This window comes from Panthera leo, chromosome C1 (genome assembly GCF_018350215.1).
Source record: "Panthera leo isolate Ple1 chromosome C1, P.leo_Ple1_pat1.1, whole genome shotgun sequence".
In the NCBI taxonomy this organism is placed as follows: Eukaryota; Metazoa; Chordata; class Mammalia; order Carnivora; family Felidae; genus Panthera; species Panthera leo.
Genome location: NC_056686.1, coordinates 35593027 through 35612648, shown reverse-complemented (window position 1 = coordinate 35612648; position 19622 = coordinate 35593027). Strand labels below are relative to the sequence as shown.

Below are 19622 nucleotides of genomic sequence, written 5' to 3'. Positions count from 1 at the left end.
ACTCCTACTTAACCTTCAGAATCCAGCTTACATATATTATTTTCTCTCAGAAGTCTTTTCTGATCTCATAAGGTTAGGTATCTCTCCTATATGCTTCCATATTACAATAATACTTATCATTGATTTTTATTCACTGTTTGCATTTGTAGATTACAAATTCCTTAATGGCAAGGACCATTTTGTTTACACTGATACCAATTGATTCCTAGCATAGTGCCTGACAAATGATAGCTGCTTATCATATTTGTTGATTGAATGAATGAATAAATGAATAATCAGTGGCATTTTCTGGCTCAAAACCTTCAGTGATTTCTTCATTGATTACAGTATAGTTTTTTTAAATTTTTATTTATTTATTTTTGAGAGAGAGGAGAGGGGGCAGAGAGAGAGAGAGAGAGAGAGAGAATCCCAACCAGGTTCCACATTATCAGTGCAGAGCCCAACATGGAGCTTGAACCCACGAAATGTGAGATCATGACCCCAGCCAAAACCAACAGTCAGATGCTTAACTGAGCCACCCTGATGCCCCTACAGTGTAGTTTTATAACCTTAGTTGCTTACCAGAATTGCTTAGGAGCTTTTTAGAAAGTGCAGATGCCAGAACCTCACATAAGACCCACTGAATTAAAGTCTTGGCGGAGGCCTAGGCACCTGTATTTAAAAATAAATTAATGGGGGCGCCTGGGTGGCTCAGTCGGTTAAGCGTCCGACTTCAGCTCAGGTCACGATCTCGCGGTCTACAAGTTCGAGCCCCGCGTCGGGCTCTGGGCTGATGGCTCAGAGCCTGGAGCCTGCTTCCGATTCTGTGTTTCCCTCTCTCTCTGCCCCTCCCCCGTTCATGCTGTGTCTCTCTCTGTCTCAAAAATAAATAAACGTTAAAAAAATAAATAAATAAATAAATAAAAATAAATTAATGTACTCCATAGGGGGTGCCTGTGTGGTTCAGTCAGTTAAGTGTCTGACTCTTGGTTTCACTTCAGATCATGATCTTGCAGTTTTGTTTGAGTCCTGCATTGGGCTCTGCACTGACAGTGCAGAACCTGCTTGGTATTCTCTATCTCTCCTCTCTCTCTGCCCCTGCCCAGCTCGTGTACTCTCTCCCTAACTAAATAAATAAACTTTATATATAAAAAAATAAGTTCATAGGTTATTCTGATATACAGCTAGGGTTAAAGCATGGAATTCAGGATAAACTCTTAGCTTGGTATTGTAGTCCTCTGTGCTCTAACATCATCTTGCCTTTTTTCTGCTAGGTCTCCTCTTCTTTAATGAATACTTTGTTATTCAAACAAACTGGTTTTCATGTGTTTACTAAACACGGTCTATTTTTTTTTTTTTTGCCTCCTTATTCATATTTCTTCATCCTAGGATGTACTCTTCCCCTTTATCCTGTATAGAAATCTTCTCTCCCTTCAGGACTTGGCTCAAAGTCCACTTATTTCTCCATAAAACCTTTTCTGATTCTTTCTTTGCCGGTGCTTGCTCCCCTCTCCTCGCCAAATTTGGTCATAATGTTCCCCTCCATTGATCTTCTTCTCCTGAATAGTTTTTGTGTTTGTCTGTATGTCTGTGTCTGTGTGTGTACCTCTTTTATTACACATTCTGCCATGTATTGAAGTTATTTTTGCTTTGGTTTCCCTATGTAAATGTAAGCTTCCAGAGTAGAAGGAACCCAGGCTTTGGGGTCAAAATGCTCGGATAAAATGTCAGGCCTCACTATTACTAGTTGAGTAACCATAGGCAAATTATTTAAATTCTCTAGGCTTGATTTCCTTGTTTATTAAAAAAAAAAAAAAAAAAGATAACAAGAATGTTTCAGGGTGTTGCAAGGTTCAAATGAGATGAAAGTGCTTCATAAAACAAATTAGTTGCTGGTTATTATAGGGATAGTATTTTACTCATCTGCATATCTGTGATTTCCCAGCAGTACCTTGTATTAAAAGACACTATAGATACTGACTTGATTGAATGGGAGAAAAGGAAGCATGTTTTATGCCATTTAAAAAGTGAAGTAGAGGTAAATTTTCTTTTAAAAATTTCTTTTAAGGGAGCCTGGGTGGCTCATTTGGTTAAGCATCAGACTCTTGATTTTGGCTCAGGTCATGATTTCTCAGGTTTGTGAGTTCAAGCCCCACATCAGGCTCTGCACCAGCTCGGAGCTGACATTGCAGAGCCTGCTTAGGTTCTCTCTCTCTGTCCCTCTCCATTTAGTGTGTGCATGCCTGCACGTGCGCACACACACACACACACGTACACACACACTCTCTCTCTCTCTCTCTCTCTCTCTCTCTCTCAAAATAAATAAACTTAAAAAATTATTTTATTTAGGGGTGCCTGGGTGACTCAGTAGGTTAAGCATTCCACTCAGGTCATGATCTCATGGTTTGTGGGTTCATGTCCCACATCGGGCTCCCTGCTGTTGGTGCAGAGCTTTGGATACTCTGTTCCCCTCTCTCTCTGCCCCTCCCATGCCTGCATGCACTCTCTCATTAATAAACATTAAGTCAGTAAACATTAAATAAACATTAACAATTTTTTTCATTTCATTTATTTACTTATTTTTTGAGAGAGAGAGAGAGACAGAGACAGAGAGAGTACAAGTAAGTGAGGGGCAGAGAGAGAGAGATAAGTGGGACTCACCAGAAGTGGGGCTTGAGTTCATTGGATATGTGAGATCATGACCTGAGCCAAAGTCAGATGCTTAACTGAGCCACCCAGGTGCCCCCTAAAAAAATTTTTTAATAGATTTTTAAAATGTATTTTAGAGCTTATATGCATAAGCTCTTGCCTTGCGAATGCTTTTGCATTGATTAATTATAAATTATAAGACCTCTTGCATAGTTATCCTTTGACTCTGTAACTAATTTGCTGAACAATTTATTTTCCATTCAGATTAACTAGTCAGTCAAACATGTATTTCTGGTACACCCAGAAAGAACAAAATTGAGCACTGGACTTTTAGAAATACAAATAAAACAATAGACATATTACCTGATAAGTTAGCTAAAATTTTGGATAAGAAAATATTTCATCTTTTTAAACCAATAATTTATTGTAGTTGGCAGTATCAAGGACCCTTTATTTATGACATTTAAAAATAAGCTTTTTTCTGATTATAAAATCAGATGTACTCATTAAAGAAATAGTTAATATTTCTTGAATGTTGTGTTACATGTATTTTCTTTTTTCATCCTTATGACAACCCTCTGAGATATAGCCACTCTTACTGTTATTTTATGTAAGAAGAAACTGAGAATTAGATTAAATAATATTTGGAAAGCAATTCTTCCACTTTTTACCTACTTAACTCAATTTTTAAGTCATAGTTTAAATTTTCACTTCGCTAGAGTGGCTTTTTCTAATTGACCTCCCACATCCAGACTGTGAGTTGGCTTCTTATTTTCTTTGATAGCATTCTTTCCTTTTTCATTGTAGTACATCTTATAAGTCTTCATTTATATGAATGTTTGTTTATTGTCCCTCTCTTTCCCCTATATTACTTCCATGAGGACTGGGACCTTTTCTGTTTTGTTTACTACTAGCAAGAAATAGGTAACAGGTCATTGAAGAGGTAGGAGTTGGGTTAGAAGAATTAGTTGGGCTTCTTCAGGAATTGTCACTAGGAAAGCTAAAGACAATGTTCTTAGATGCTGGGAGGCTAGAGTGTTAGCCAGAGGGCACCACAGTTAGGAGGACAGTTGTGTTTAGTGTGGTTCTTACTTACTCTTTTTACCTGTTTCTCTTGACGAAGCTAATATGGGTTGCTTTGGCCACTTACAAGGATGTTATAGTAGGAAAATGTATAATGTGGGGATAGAATGGATTGCCTTTCAGATCCATTCTGTCATATTGTTATTTTGTAGCCTTGGGCATTGTTTTCCCTATGAGTATGCACTTGTGAAAAAATGTTCTATCCATCATGGCAAGTGAGATAAATAAGGACAGTGTAATGTATATATTCTGATATTGACTAACTTATCCTGTACATAAGGTCATCAAAATCCTTTTCTGAGAACACCTAAAAGGTAAGGAGGCATTCATGAAGATCAGATAGAAGAACATTAAAATTTTGGGAAATAGAGACTAGATCATGCAAGGCCTTAGGGCATGGTAAGGATTTTGAAATTTATTTTAAATACAGCAGGAAGCCATTGAAAGATTTTAGATAGGAAAGTAAATGATACAATTTGCATTTTAAAAATAGTAATTTGGCTACTCTAGGGAGAATAGATTGTTGAGGGGCAAAAGTAAGGGCAAGGAGAACAGAAGGAGAAATTTAGAGATTATATGAGAGATGTGGGTGGTTTGAACTGGGGTGATATCCATGAAAATGTTTAAAGATCTGTCTTGGAAATAGAAGCACAAGATCCTGATTGTGACTTTGATAAGAAGGAGAATGAGAGGGACGCCTGGGTGGCTTAGTCGGTTAAGCGTCAGACTTCAGCTCAGGTCATGATCTCACAGTCCATGAGTTTGAGCCCCACATCAGCTCTGTGCTGACAGCTCAGAGCCTGGAGCCTGCTTCAGATTCTATGTCTCCGCTCTCTCTGCCCCTCCCCTGCTCATGCTTGGTCTGTCTCTCTCTCAAAAATAAACATTAAAAAAAAATTGTTTTTTGAAGAATGAGAATGAGAAATGAAATGGTCACAGTTTCTAGGTAGGTGGTGGTGGTATTGTTTACTGAGATGTGGAAAACTTGGAGAGTACAGCTAGAATACTTCTCCCTCTGTTGTGCGTATATGACCTGTATTACCTGAGAACTTTTTTTTTTTTAACATAATGCTATTATCGGCCTAGTCTCTTCACTATAGAAGACCAGACCCAGTCTTTGTCTTAGCCCATCTTAAGGCCCTTACTTGGGCAAGACTTTCCTGGTTTAAGCTCTAAAGACTGAAGTAGCTGATAAGAGCTGACTCATAGAGAATGGGGATGGAATCCCTGTATATAGTAGATGGTTAGGGACACTTCACTCATTAATTCATTCAACAAGTATTTATGAGGGCCTACTTTACCAGACACTGATCTAGGCATAGTATTAAACCTATTTTTCAATGAACTTATGAAATGAAATGTCAGGATCTTCTGAATTTATTTGGAAAGGGTTTCAGAATTCAATGCTATGCTCATTCTCTGCTTTTAGTCATTTAGAAATTTTTTTTTACAATTTAGAATTCCCCAAACCCTTCTGAGTGGCATCATATCCAGGTCTGCTGCTTTGCTTAAATTGAGAGTTGGCCTTAGACTAGTATTAGCTGCTTCCCAGAGAGTCCCAGTGTCTGACAGAGGAAAGATAATTTTGAACAAATTGGTAAAATAAATATAAACTTAATTCACTGAAGATTAACCATCTGATTTTTCTCACTTTCTCATTAAAGAGGGCATATCATTCTGACATTTGAGATGGTTTAAAACCAAGGAAGAGAAAAGGCTCTCCTTTCTTGTTTTAGGATGTAGATACTTACATATACACCAGACCTCAGATCTGTTTTCTCTGCAGTAAAACCATAACTGGCTGGGTCCTCTTTCCCCACCCCTTCTTTTGATAACTGCTAGTAGAGATCATGAATTTTTGTGAATGTGAGGGTATTTAGTTACCTATTTGACTCTTAGCCTTTGGAGATTTCTGTCTGCATTTGGAGGGACTATTGGGCTGGGAAGCTGTCTTCCACATAGCAAGTTAGAAATCTTTCCTCCCTTTCTATCCCTTTACCTACCATTTGCCACTAGAAGATACTATTTGAACTTGTAGTTTGCTTCCTTTAACTTTTGCTTGATTTATTCCTTATTCTGAGGCTAAGTGGTATGCTAATATAGGCAGAGTAGGTAGAAGAAATGATTGGTTCATTTGAGGATGGCGTTCCTTTTATTACCTTAATTAGAAACTTAACTTCTTCTGGTTTCTATTTTCATTTTGTCCACTGTCAAGTCCCTATTCCTCAGATCTGGTGGGGAGACAGGGTGTGTGTGTCTTCTTTAATGGATTGCTTTGTTCACTCTGACTGAGCCCAATCATCAGGTCAATGTCAAAAGATTCCTATGTGGATCTGCAGAGTACAGGGTTGTAGTAGATTTGGGGTGGCAAGCTGGAGAAAAGAATCATTTTAAGCATAAAACCAATATTTGGGTATAGGAAAGTAGACTGGATGGAGTGGTTAGGAGCCCTGGGCCGATCTGAAATCATGTCTGAAACTATTGATTGCTAGTAGAGCTTCACAGGGTAAAGAAAATAGTCTTATTATTTCTTAGTTTATTCCTTTGAGAAGATTTGTTCTACAGATTTATCTTCTAATGTTTACTTTATTTAAACATATTTGATTTTGATTATGAGATATTTGTTGTAAGAGTTAAAAATCTGTGGGGAAAGATTAATCCTACTTCTTTTAATCTTGTGGGGAAACATTCATTTTGATGTTTATAGTAGCTTACATCTTAGAAAAACACTTGTACTATTTCAGGTATGTTAAACAAACATGTTCTTTAAGCAGTGAACGGGGTCATACTAAGTGTCTGTCTATGGGAAGTATGAAAGAAGAGGGGAGATATCTTTATGGCCTCTTCTACTTACCTTTCAGTTGCTGATAAAAGAAATATCTTCCATAATTTCCAAAAAGATATCTTACTTATATTTTTAAAGTCCATGTGATTTTGACCACTTTAAGGAGTTTACCAAGAGGGTGATAAAAAATATCCTCAGAATTTCATATCTGAGCAGCTAAATGTACTGTTTTATATTTCACTTTATATCCAATGCTACCATAGTGTCTGCCAGATAGTAGGCATTATTAAATATTTATTTTGGATGGTATTTATCAGAAAAATTCTCTAAAAGCATACTTCTTTTTGATCTTAAGTTACATTAATGACTAGAATTGGGATGGCTTCTTTTTTTTTTTTTCAATATATGAAATTTATTGTTAAATTGGTTTCCATACAACACCCAGTGGAATTGGGATGGCTTCTAATGAGAGAGAACTTAAAACCTGCCTCCGTTTATTTCAATGTACTCAATCATTCATTTGTTCATACAACAATTTATTTTGACTTCACTGCATACTGGGCTTACAAAGTTGAGAAAGACCTGGTCCCTGCCATCAAGGTTATAGTACAATGTGATAAGCAATAGTAGAAATATGTACAGAGGGATAAATGGCACAAAGTATAGGATGAGGTATTAGGAAATGCTTTCCAAAATAAAAGATTCGAACTAGGTTTAGAAGGATAAATAAGAATTAACAAAGCTATGAAAAGAAAGAGGAGTATTCTGGCAGTAGATAAGCATATATGAAGGTAGAATGAAACATTTAAATATTCTGAAATACTTTTTAGGTTCCCTTTCCCTTTGGGTCAGTTCATTACTACTGACTGCTTCAGTCAGGCAGCCCTGGTGGATCTCCTGAACAGTGGCAAACTCGGACCTTGGCAGATGTAGGGATATATGCTTGTAGTGGCTGTGGAACTTCGAGCTGAGAACAGGAGCCTCTTTTGGAGCACAAGCCTCCCACAGGGCGCTCTTGGGATGCCTGTCCTGAAATTACCCAAGGCAGTAACAAAGCTTTCTTTTCTTCTTTAAACCAAGCCAGCAGGATGAGATGTCTGCTAGCCTTTGTGTTTGGAGCCGACCAAAAGACATACAGTGGCCAGCACAATGGCATTGTTGGGCTTCAGTGAAAACTAGGTCGGGGCCCAGGCCCTCATCTGTAGAGGGCTCATCCAAAGAACAGAGGTTTCACAAGTCACTGATTTAGCCGATACTGATTTGACACTAATACTGATTTCTGATCTGTTTCTGACTTACTGACGGCACCTACGATTATAGGATCTCTTCCCATTGCTTCTCTGAACACCTAAATTTGGAATCTTTGAGTTGTCTTTAACTCTTTTCCTTCAGTTCTCATATTTACCACTCGGTTGCTATATCCTTTAGATTCTGTCTCTGCATATTCTAACTCTAGCTCACCCTCTCATGCTTATAATAATAATACTCTAAGTCAGGCATTTGGTCACCTCTCATCTCTACTGTTGCAGTACCCTCTAGACCTTCCTCTAGTTACTCCTCTATCCTGCTGTCAGCATGATCTTTCTAAAATGGAGTTTTGGGCATGTATTAGTTTCCTAGGGCTGCCATAAAAAAGCACCACAATGTGGGTGGCTTATAACAACAGAAATTATTCTTTTACAGTTTTACAATTCTGAAGGTTGGAAGTCCAAAATCAAAGTGTTGGCAGGGCCATGCTGTCTCTCTGAAAGCTCTAGGGTAAGATCCTTCCTTGCCTCTTCCTAGCTTCTGGTGGTATCTGTTGGCTTACAGATGTGTCACTCTTATCATTCACATCTTTGCCTCCCTTATTACATAACATTCCCCCTGTGTCTGTGTCTCTTCTCCTCTTTTTATAAAGATACCAATCCTATTGGGCTAAGGGTCTGCTCTACTCCAGTATGACCCCATCTTTATTCAATTCTATCTGCAAAGGCCCTATTTCCCATTAAGGTCACATTCACAGGTACCAGAGGTTAGGACTTGAGCATATCTTTTGGGGAGACATAATTCAACACATAACATATCATAGTATAACTTTACCTATAAACCTTTAGTACTGCCATGGTCTGACAAATTAACTATAGACATTTCATCATGGTGTTTCAGAACTTATCTAAAAATAGTGTATATTTATAATAATAAATAATAACAGCAATAGACAACAACTGACATATACTGAGAACTTTCTTTGGTATTGTTCTAAGCATTTTAGAGTCAACTCATTGAATCTTCATAACTCTGTAGGTTAGGTACTAATCTTTTTGGTTGTTGTCATTAGATACTATTCTTATTCCCATTTTATAGATGAGTGTTAAAGAAATTGAATAACCAACCCAGGGTTACACAGCTTGTCAGAGGTTAGATTCAATCCTAGGCAGTCTAACTCTGTAGTAGGTAGACTTTACCATTATACTGTACTGCCCCTTTACTTTTTAGTTTCATCCCCTCTCTCTACTTATACCTTATTCAGGAGAAAGAAAAGGAATAACTACCAATCTCTGCACTTTATCTATGTGTTCCTTTTGCAAAAAAAAAAAAATGTCTTTCTTATTCCTAGTTCTACATATGGGCTTCCATGAAATGGAACTGAATCCTCGACAATGAGTGATTTAGCCAGGCCTGGGTGAGGGAAGGGTATTCCAGGTAAAAAAAAAAAAAAAAAAAAAAAACAACAAAAAACAGCAATGTGCACAAATGTGCAAGTAAGCAGGGATCAGACCTTTATAAGCAGGGGTGAAAGTTTTCTTATGCCATGCTAAGTAAGGGTTGTGGGTTTTATCCTAAGAGAAATAGGGCATCACTGAATAATTTTAACAGGGATTGGCTTTAGATTGGCATTTCAGAAGGATTATTTGTGGTGTATTATGGAAAAAGGATTGGAATGAGGGCTAAGTCTGTTCAAGATACAAGAAAGGGACAAGAAGACTAGTTAGACAGCTAGTGGAATAACTCAAGAGATGGATTATGAAGATAAAATCTTGAAAGTGGGGAGAATGAGCTGAGCCCTGTGCTAGGCATACTTTGTATACCTTATTTCTTTTAATTACTCCCTGCTTTTGATTAAACATCAAACCCTGTTGCTTCTACCTCTAAGATGTCTCCAGATATTAACCTCCTTTCCATTCTTGCTGTCATTGTCCTATTCAGGCTTTTGTTACTTCTTCCCACTTGGATGATTCCAGAAGCCTCCTAACTATTCTCCTGGCTTCAGCTCCTGACTTTCCCACACAGTTTTTACATTACTCTTAAAATGATATTTCTGTATAGGATATATGAGGTTATTGTCTTGTGTGAAAAAAAATTTTTAGTTGATTATCATCTCAACTGGACTGTGAACTAGGCTAGACTGGACTGTGAACTAAGAGCAGAGACTGGCCCCACTTAGGTTTGTGTTTTCATATAATACATTTTCAGTGTTTGTGTAGGTGGATGGATAAAGAGATGGATAGATCTTCCTCAGGACAGCCCTGCTAATTAAGTGGCAGCAAATGATCTGTGGTAGTTAGATGGCAGCATATTTATCTGCCTTGGGTGAGTTCCCTAGCTCTAGGCCAGTTGGGTAGGTTATTCTAAAAGGAGTAACAGTTCTTACAGTTGATATTTTCTTCAGAGGCTCTGGATATGCCTTTGAACCAATGTTTAGAGATAAGCTTGTTTGTTGCAGGTATCAGTAGATTGTTAATTCAAAGTTAAAAAAAAAGTAACCCTTTTGTCTTATTCTTCTGATGGTTATGATTGGGTGAGCCTACTATAGCTGACTAAAATCAACAAGAATTGGGAATAGGAGCCCTGGGTGTAGTGAGTGTTACCTTAAGGAGAGGTTAAGTATTGCCTACTGCTGCTCCAGAATATTTTCTGTGTGGGTATGTTTATGTGTCTGTCTGTGTCTGAACTAGTACCATGAGAGCCTATAGGGATACATGGGAAGAGCCATATTCTCAGCCTACACAACTCCCAGCTATCTTTTAGGATCCAACTCAGATGTTACCAAACTCTCTGAAATTTTCCAAACTCAAGGAGAGTCAGTTTCTACTTTCATACCTGAAGTATTTACCTCTACTAAAGGGTTATTGGCATTATTTACTTACATCTGTGTCTTTCACTGGACATCTTTAAGGTATATATAAACTGTTATTCATCTTTATATACCCACATTTACTATGTGTAGTGCACTCTTCTAATCACTGGGGAAAATAATGCTGATGTAAACCGGTAAGTTCTTACTGTCATATGGGGGTGACAGGAAGCAGAGAAGTGCTCAATAAATGAGGTAGAAGTAATTTTAATTGATATTCCTGAGTGGAGAACTGAGTGTCCACTAATCTGACCCATTGGTGATTTTTTATGGTATCGACGTATGATTTCCTGCATACATAATATTGTTAGTCTCCAACACACATTTATTTATTTACTGCTTTTATGAAGAGTCTTTAAGGAAATCAAGTATCAAACACAAATGAAATGGTAGAAACTCTGTTATAATATTTTATTAGACCAGGAGAAGGAAAGGCAGGTTTTGGTGTAGATAAAGTTGGGGATCCGTCAATAAGAGGTACCAAAGTACCTCTGACACTTGACTGGCTGATATTATAGTTTTCTGAACTTGAAAGTTTAAAAGAACAGCAATAAAAAGTGTAAAACTCTCTCTAGTAGGTTATTTAAATACACTGCCAATGCCTTAGGTTGTTTTGTAGAGCCGGTCAAGGGAGTGGTCTGGAAGAAAACAAAGCAAAGCAGGTGTTGAGAAACTGAATGTGCTAGTGCAATTGCTTTTGCCTCTGCTTCGCACAGAGGGATTTGTTCACAGGACACCAGCTGAGCCAGCACTGGGAGTTGCTTATGGGGAAGTGAACATTCCAACTAATGGGCACACAGAGTATGTAGCAACTTAGAAGTCTTCCTTGTTGGCAGATCTCGAACTTCCTTTACTTACATATGCAAAGGTCTTGAGACATTGCGAAGTTATGGTTTCTAAAGGCCCAGAGGCCTATCAGCCCCTTCTAAAAATATTCACCAAAAGCAGGCAAGAGGAACAGGCTGTAACAATAAACTCCCTTTAATTTCCTTCTCTGGTCCTGCTTCTTCCATGTTGGTTGAAAAAACCAGAGCCTACTAATGGTGTGATTCCTCACCTTGTCTCACCTTTCTCTTTTGCTCTCCACCCTCTGTGGATTTCTCAGGTCCTGAGACATGCTGAAAAGAGTAAATATGTGTTTTTCCAAACCAGAATCAAGGGTCCTGGCTTAGCCTGGCCTAGAGAGAATGCAGATACGGCCTTTTCATCATAGTCTTTTCTGCCTGACCCTCAATTAGGAAACCTCAGTGGCTCCTGAAGTCAGGCTTTCCATGTCACATTGTCACCATATCAAAGAAGTGAACCACCATCTTTTCAGACTGTTTTGACTCTCAGAACTGAAGAAATTTGTGTGATTAGATGTCCACTTCATTGTCTCCCTGTTGCTTGGAGTTTGCAAATTCACTTTCTTTTTAACAAACGGGCTCCTCAATTGTGAACTGTGGACAGATTCAACTAGAGTGAAAAGATGAAAGGTGCTATTCAAATGCTGTCATTATGCCTCATTTTGAGATTCCCAAGATGGGTTATGAAGCAGAATTAAGCAGACTGACAAGTTTCCCTTTTGAGAAGTTAGGTATATTTTTAGCCTTTCTTTCTGCCTGAGCCAACCTGATCCACCGCATCCAAGGATCTAAAGTGTTGCATCCTACTGCCCCCAGCTGGCTCTTTTTGGTGCTTATGTTACTACATCATAAAATCTCAGATTATATGGCACTTAAATTTTTTTCTAAGCACTTTCATGTATTTATATTAGATCCTCATAATAACATTGTGAGTTATATGGATCAGGAATTATCATATCTATTTTATACAGGGGGAAACTGAAGGATAGCCTCATTAGTTGATTTGTCCAAAGGTAAATAGTTGTTAAGAGGCAGAATTGGACTAAAATTCAGATCTCTTGCCTGCTAACCCATTAGGTTCCCTAGTCTTTTGAAAATTCAGTATCACCCCCCCAAAAAATAGATATTAAGAGCTTAATTTTAGGCTTAGAGGAATTTTCCCTCTTTCTCTCTTGGAAGGAGAAGGGAGATAATATATCATGTAAGGTTTGAATAAATTCATTACCTAATTGGAAAAAAAAATTGAGCTCCTGTTCTGTATGAGGCTCTTTGACTCAGATGCTGTGGGTTCTGACTCTAATGTAATGTAGTGGTAAAGAACATTGACTGTGGGCCAGACTGTCTGGGTTTGAACCCTAGATCTTAACCTCTAAATGCCTTTTATAAAATGAGAATAATAATACACTTAACTCATAGGGTTACGTGCAGATTAAATGAGATAATTAATGTAAAGTTCTTAGACTAGTGCTTGGTACAAAGTAAACACTATATAAATAAATATTAACTGTTGCCATTGTTGTTTCATTGTTATTGTTATTGTTTCTATTATTAGAATCTCTTTATAAAAAGGTTTATTTGTTCTTTAAAAAAAGAAAAATGCAAAGCAGCCCCTCATGGGTATGTAGAAATGACGAACAGCCAACTTTATTGAAAGAGTACATCATCATAGAGTTTCTCCACAGCCTTATCTTCCTACTCACTCCTCCGTTCCCTTTGGTCTTAACTCTGGTCTTAACCAACTGCTCGGCCATAGTTGCCAATTACTTCTTAGTTGCAAGTTCAGTGGACACTTTTTATGCTCACCTAACTTGATATTTATGGCATTTGATACTTTTGGTCATTTCCACCTTGGAATGTTCTCCTTCTTTGGCTTCTGTGGTAACATTCTTCCTTGGTTCTACTTCCTCTGCCTGCTCCTTTAAACGTTACCATTCCTTAAGATTCTGTTAATTTGCACTTTATATGTTAACCCCTGGACAATTTCATACATCCCTTGGCATCATGACTCCTTCAGCTCAATGTTACTATCTTCTAAATGTTAGTCTCTAGCTCAGACTTTGTTCCTAAACTTTAAGCTGATTCTCTATAGGACATCTTCACCTCAGCTGTCCCACAAGCCCTTAAACTCAACATGTCCTAGCTAAACTCACTATCTTTTAACCTTGCTTCTTCTAAAAACCTGTCCTTCTATTTTGTGGATATTTAATAATGGCATCCAGGGACCAATGACCTAGGATCAACCTAGAGCTTTTTGTTGCCCTCATCCCCCCATCCAGGTAGTCAAGTTTTTTGTTTGTTTGTTTGACTCTTCCATTTAAAAATATATCTTGAATCTTGCTCTATTCCAATACTTCCACTATTGCCTTAACTGAGGCACCCTTCTTTCATCAGGATTATTGTAATAATTGCCTATTTATCCTTCTCCATATTCTCCATCTAACCCACCGATCATACCATTGCTTAAATAATCTTTTCTTTAAAAAGAAAATGGGGGCACCTGGGTGCCACATTCAGTTGAGCATTTGGCTCAGGTCATGATCTCATCATTTGTGAGACCAAGCCCCATGCTGGGCTCTGTGCTGACCATGCAGAGCCTGCTTGGAATTCTCTTTCCCTCTCTCTCTTCCCCCTATCTCATTCATGCTCTCTCTCTCTCTCTCTAAAAATAAATAAACTTTTTAAAAAGTAATAAAAAAAAAATAGGGGAACCTGGGTGGCTCAGTCAGTTAAGCATCCAACTTAGGCTCAGGTCATGATGTCATGGCCTATGAGTTTGAGCACCACGTCAGGCTCTGTGCTGACAGCTTGGAGCTTGGAGCCAGCTTCGGATTCTGTGTCTCCCTCTCTCTCTGCCCCTCCCCTGCTTAGGCTCTGTCTCTCTCTGTCTTAAAAATAAAGAAACATTAATACTACTACTACTAATAATAATAATAAAATAAAAAGCAAATATGAACATTTCCCTCTTCTGCTTAAAAGGCTTATTTTGTTCCCAATAGAAGGATAAAGTCCATATATCTTAGCAAAACATATTGGCCTCACCTGTTTCTACTAATTCATGCACTCTGGCCATATTGAGTAAATTAGTTTCCTGAATGCACCATGCGTTTAACCTATAACTTTGCATATGTTGCTCCCTCTGTATGTAGTATCTTTCTTTCCGGATTCCCCAGGTCATCTTTTTAACTCCTTATTTCCTCTGTATAGCTTCCTTTGACATGCCCAGATTGGTTTTGTAAATGTATCCACTCATAGTGCTGTTGTACCTGTACAAAGCTATATTTTAGCATTTACCACATGATATAGTTTGTACCCCTGAATAGATTATGATCTCTTCAAAGAAAAGGGTCTTTGTGTGTAGCATCTACCGTAGTGCCTGGATGCAGAATAAACCCTCAGTGACTTAAGAAAAAAAAATTAAAAACCTAGAGTCTCTATCTTCTAGGTGTTTATTATCTAATGGTTTCAACACCAGCCTAAACGTTCCTGACAAATGGTGGCTGGGTTTTCCATTCTATTTTGCAGTATATCAACTCTGGAAACCTGGAACAATTACTAGACAGTAACCTGCATTTGCCCTGGACTGTGAGGGTGAAACTGGCTTATGACATAGCAGTGGGCCTCAGCTACCTTCATTTCAAAGGCATTTTTCATCGGGACCTCACATCTAAGGTATGAAGGCTTTTCTTGCACAACTCTTTGAGACATTGTCTTCCATTACCAAGAAAGCAGTATTAAAAAAACCAATTATTAATGAACTTTGAAATAATGGAGATCTCTTACAGATTTAACATTCAATCACAGAGAATACAACTTACTACTATGTATATTAGTATACATATATAGTATAGCTGTCCTTAGAAAACCAATCTTTCAGCAGGATTGAGTGTTGAATGTTGAGCCAGGCAACACTTAAGAACCTTAATGCTTTACTTCAATCTGAATGTATGTTGCAGGAGCAGTTGGCGTGAGGAGGGTTAAGAGATTCTTGCCCTATAGGAGAGACAGCAGTCAAGGCAAATTGGGAGCCTATGTCTTAGTGTTCTCTCTCATGGCCTCCAGGAAGTAGCTCTTAACTGAGAACAGAAGTTCACTGGTTTTGTCATTTGAGTGCAGGTTTTGAGGGCCATAACGTACTGACCCATTTTCTATCTGTGTGATTGAGTTTCTGCCATTCTGCCAGTTCTTTGGCATCAGCTAGTCTCTTACTGTCCAAATTGCTATGTGACCAGGTTAGAAAAGAGTTGCTTTTAGAGGATGTTGGCCATGCTACAAGGCAGGCATCTCAGGGCCAAGTGGCCCAGGATACCACCATAACAAGGCTTATATAAATAGTACTGTTTGATCATTGATGTGGGAACTGTAAATCATCTAATATGATTTCTCTGCAAGAGCGATTTAGTCTTCTGCGGAGGTTTAGAGGAGTTTGTACTTGCCCAAGAATAGCTGTCATTTAATTCTCCACCCTCAACATCTACACGTGCACATACACAGACATATGTATGCATATACATACTCCTGTACCCCTTCTGTCATGAATGAGGGGTAACAAAGCTTGTTATCAGAGAAAGTTTGCAAAGGAACACAAGCAAGCTGTACTCTCAGAGCCAATAAGGCCTAGAGCAGTAAGTCTCTGGCTACCTTTCACTACAGTGGTTCTGGGGTTCCAAACAGCAGTACTACCCCTGAGGGGCCCTGGCCATTGGTTTATAAACTACTACAGAGAAAACAGCTTTGGGGAGGTGAGTGTAGGGCCCCTGGGTATGGCAGGGCCATTTGTAGTCAGCTACACTGTTACTGAAGCAGCATTAAGACTGGCGAGTGGAATCCAGTGACCAACTGAGGCCTAGTTATGAGGAGTCCTTTATCTTTATTGGCACTTGTAAGGGTTAGGACCTGGAAGGTGTCATCTTATCCCTTTGTTAGTCTTCTCTCCTTCCCTGGAATATTTTAGAAAATCAAGACTAAGAAAACTGTACTTATTCTAGGTAAATGGGTAGGGTTGTATATCAAGATACTGCCTTAGGTTGATAGCCTTCTCTCACCTTGAGCGTGCAGCCAGAACCAAATCTTTGCTTCCTACCGAGAAAGCATCATTTCTTCCAAGGTGGAGAGACATCCCAATGAGTTATCTATGTATATATTTCCCCCACACCTACATGAGCGTCTCTTATGCCTGGCACCATGGGTGAAGAAATATTAGAAAAGGACAGTTTCTGACCTAGAGGTACTTATAGTCTGTTGGGAAATAACTAAAGAACAGCCTACAGCATTTAATAATTGAGTGTTCAGCTTCAGACCATTGGTTTTGGGAAAAGAAAGATCACTAGGTTAGGGTAGCTAGGCTTTCTGGAACAAAACTCCCCCCAACAAATTCCTAAGAGCTGATCGTATTCCCTCTGTGCCTCCAAAGCACTTTGCTCCATCATGCTAGTGTCCAAGTGTAGTTCTGTCTGGGATTGTCATGTTGTATTGTAACAATGACTAACCTCTTTGGACCTATAGGTCCATTTCCTAATGGGCAGTGGGTATCCCCGTGAGAAGAGAAATTAGGAACTTAGGAGAAAGAACTCTTCGTGTCTCTAGGCTGTGATTTCTTGGATCTGAACTGTAAGGAGATATTTAGGATACTCACATGTTGTGAGAAAAAATGACTTTGCAACCTGGAGACAGGTTGGGAAGTGCACTGTAGGGAATCTCAAGTTCAAGAAAAACAAATGGGGGCACAAGGTGGCTCAGTCATTTAAGTGTCCGACTCTTGATTTTGTTTCAGGTCATGATCTCATGGTTCATGAGACTGAGCCCAGCATGGAGCTCTGTGCTGACAGTGCGGAGCCTGCTTGGGATTCTCTCTCACCTCTCTCTCTGCGCCTCCCTTGCTAGTACTCGCTCTTTCTTTCAAAATAAATAAACATTAAAAAATTTTTTAAAATAAAAAACTCAATTCATGAGCTCCATCAAGAAGTGGCAATCACCACACACAGGCTTTTATCAGTAGCTCTGGGAGTAACTAGCACTACACATAAGGCTTGGCTTGTAGGAGCAGCCGAGAGCAGTTTGTTTCTGCTTAATACCATTACTTCTTAGGTTATCCCTAGGAGTGTGAATTATGAATTGTACCTCTATTTTTGGTTGTTTGGTTTTGGTTTTTCACTGACTCCAAAGAAACCACTCTGGTGACTCCACCAGAGTAGAAAGCCTATTCAACTATGGTCTTAGGCTATACCACACAACTAGGAGCAGAAAATGCCAGTTTTCAGAGACTGAAGACAGCAAGAATTAGGAACAACATTGAGTACTGGAGAGACAGAGTGTCTGTTAAGGCACCCTGTAGTAGGTTTTTTTTCTTTTTTTTTTTTAATATAATGAATAACATCAATAATTTTTGGGAACCATTCATACTATTCTATTAGAAGACCTAGTATTGGAGACATAGAAAATTACTGGAACCCAATCTTTACTATCCATGAGCTCTTAGTCTTGTTGGGGGGACAGGTATGTGAAGATTATTACATAAGAGCTGTGGTAAAGATATGGCATCACAGGGTGGGATAGAGGGCAAGGGATGGGACACATTACAGTAAACAGGATAATCTTCTAAGAAACTTGGACTGTAGCAGCCTCTGAGCATTTAGGAGTGCAGTTCAGTCTCTGATTTCCCTGTGCTGTGAAAAGAACCTCTGAACCTTTCTTGAGATGTAGAATCAATACTTTCCTCTCTGATCCTAACTGGGTTAATGGAGTGAATTTGTGTGAGGAGAAATTTGTGTGAGGGGAAAGAGGTGATGGCACATGAAAGCCATTTTGTTGTTGTTGCAGAAATAGCTTTAGCTTGGAACTAACATTAACAAATGGACTTGGCATTTCTTCGCTCAGGTGGTTTTATTCAGTGCCAATATTGACTGTACAGCTGTTCTAGGAGACCTCAGGAACTGCTCTCAAGTGTCTACTGTGGCCCAGTTCTGAAGGGTTTGTGTTGGCTTCCAGAAATGCATTCGTGCCCACCCTTTTTGAGTCTCTTGTCAGCTCAGTCCCCACAATGGAGAGTTGAATGTACGATTAGTGTATGCCTTTGACATATGTGAAAAGAAGCCCAGTTGTTTCGATTATCTGCCCAAACTTTCATATAACAAACTTTTGCTAAGCCCTTTCTGTGTGTCTGTTCTAGGTTTTGAGACACATAGATGAATGGGATCATTCACTGTCTTTGAAGAGGCAAACATAGAAGTCTCTCTGCTATGGTGTGATGAATTATAATAGGGGTGAAGACAGAGGAATGGGAGCCAAGTAGCAGCAGTGCATGGGCTCCTTTTTGAAGCTGAAAAGGTCAACCCTCACCTCAGGGAAGTCTGTCTGAGCCTTTCTTATGTTTGCTGCTTACTCTAGGCAAGGATAGTTTTGTTTTGTTTTGTTTTGTTTCAAATTTGTATTTAAAGTCAAGTTAGTTAACATATAGTGTAATATTGGTTTCAGGGGTAGAATTTAGTGATTCATTACTTACATATAAAACCCAGAGCTCATCATAACAAGTGCCTTCTTTAGTACCCATCACCCATTTAGCTAACCCCACCCGCCTCCCTCCATCAACCCTCAGTATGTTCTCTGTAATTGAGTCTCTTATGGTTTATTTCCCTCATTTTCACCCTTCCCATATGTTAATGTTTTGTTTCTTAAATTCCATATGAGTGAAATCATATGGTATTTGTCTTTCTGAGTGATCTGTTTCATTTCACTTAGCATAATATGCTGTAGCTCTACCAATGTTGTTGTTGCAAATAGCAAGAATTCATTCTTTTTGATGGCTGAGTAATATTCCAGTGTGCGCACCACCCCCTCCCCCCCCAATATCTTCTTTATCAGTTCATCAGTCAGTGGGGCATTTGGGCTCTTCCCATAGTTTGGCTATTGTTGATAATGCTGCTATAAACATTGGGGTGCATGTACCCCTTTGAATCTGTATTTTTGGATCCTTCGAGGAAAATACCTAGTAGTGCAATTGCTAAGTCACAGGGTAGTTCTATTTTTAAGTTTTTGTGGAACCTCCATACTGTTTTCCAGAGCTGCACCAGTTTGCATTCCCACCAACAGTGTAAGAGGATTCCCCTTTCTCAGCATCCTCACCAAAATCTGTTGTTTACTGTGTTGTTAATTTTATAGGCAAGGAAAA

At 38.8% G+C, this 19622-nt stretch overlaps 1 protein-coding gene across 2 annotated transcripts in view; it reads left to right on the top strand.

Moving 5' to 3' along the window:
* The window catches only part of TESK2 (testis associated actin remodelling kinase 2), a 132072-nt gene that overhangs the window by 104155 nt on the left and 8295 nt on the right, over nt 1-19622 (top strand). For both annotated transcript variants that reach the window (XM_042950893.1, XM_042950894.1), the window contains one exon: nt 14981-15127. In XM_042950893.1, the coding sequence (XP_042806827.1) occupies nt 14981-15127 (147 nt within the window). The remainder of the gene's footprint in view (nt 1-14980; nt 15128-19622) is intronic.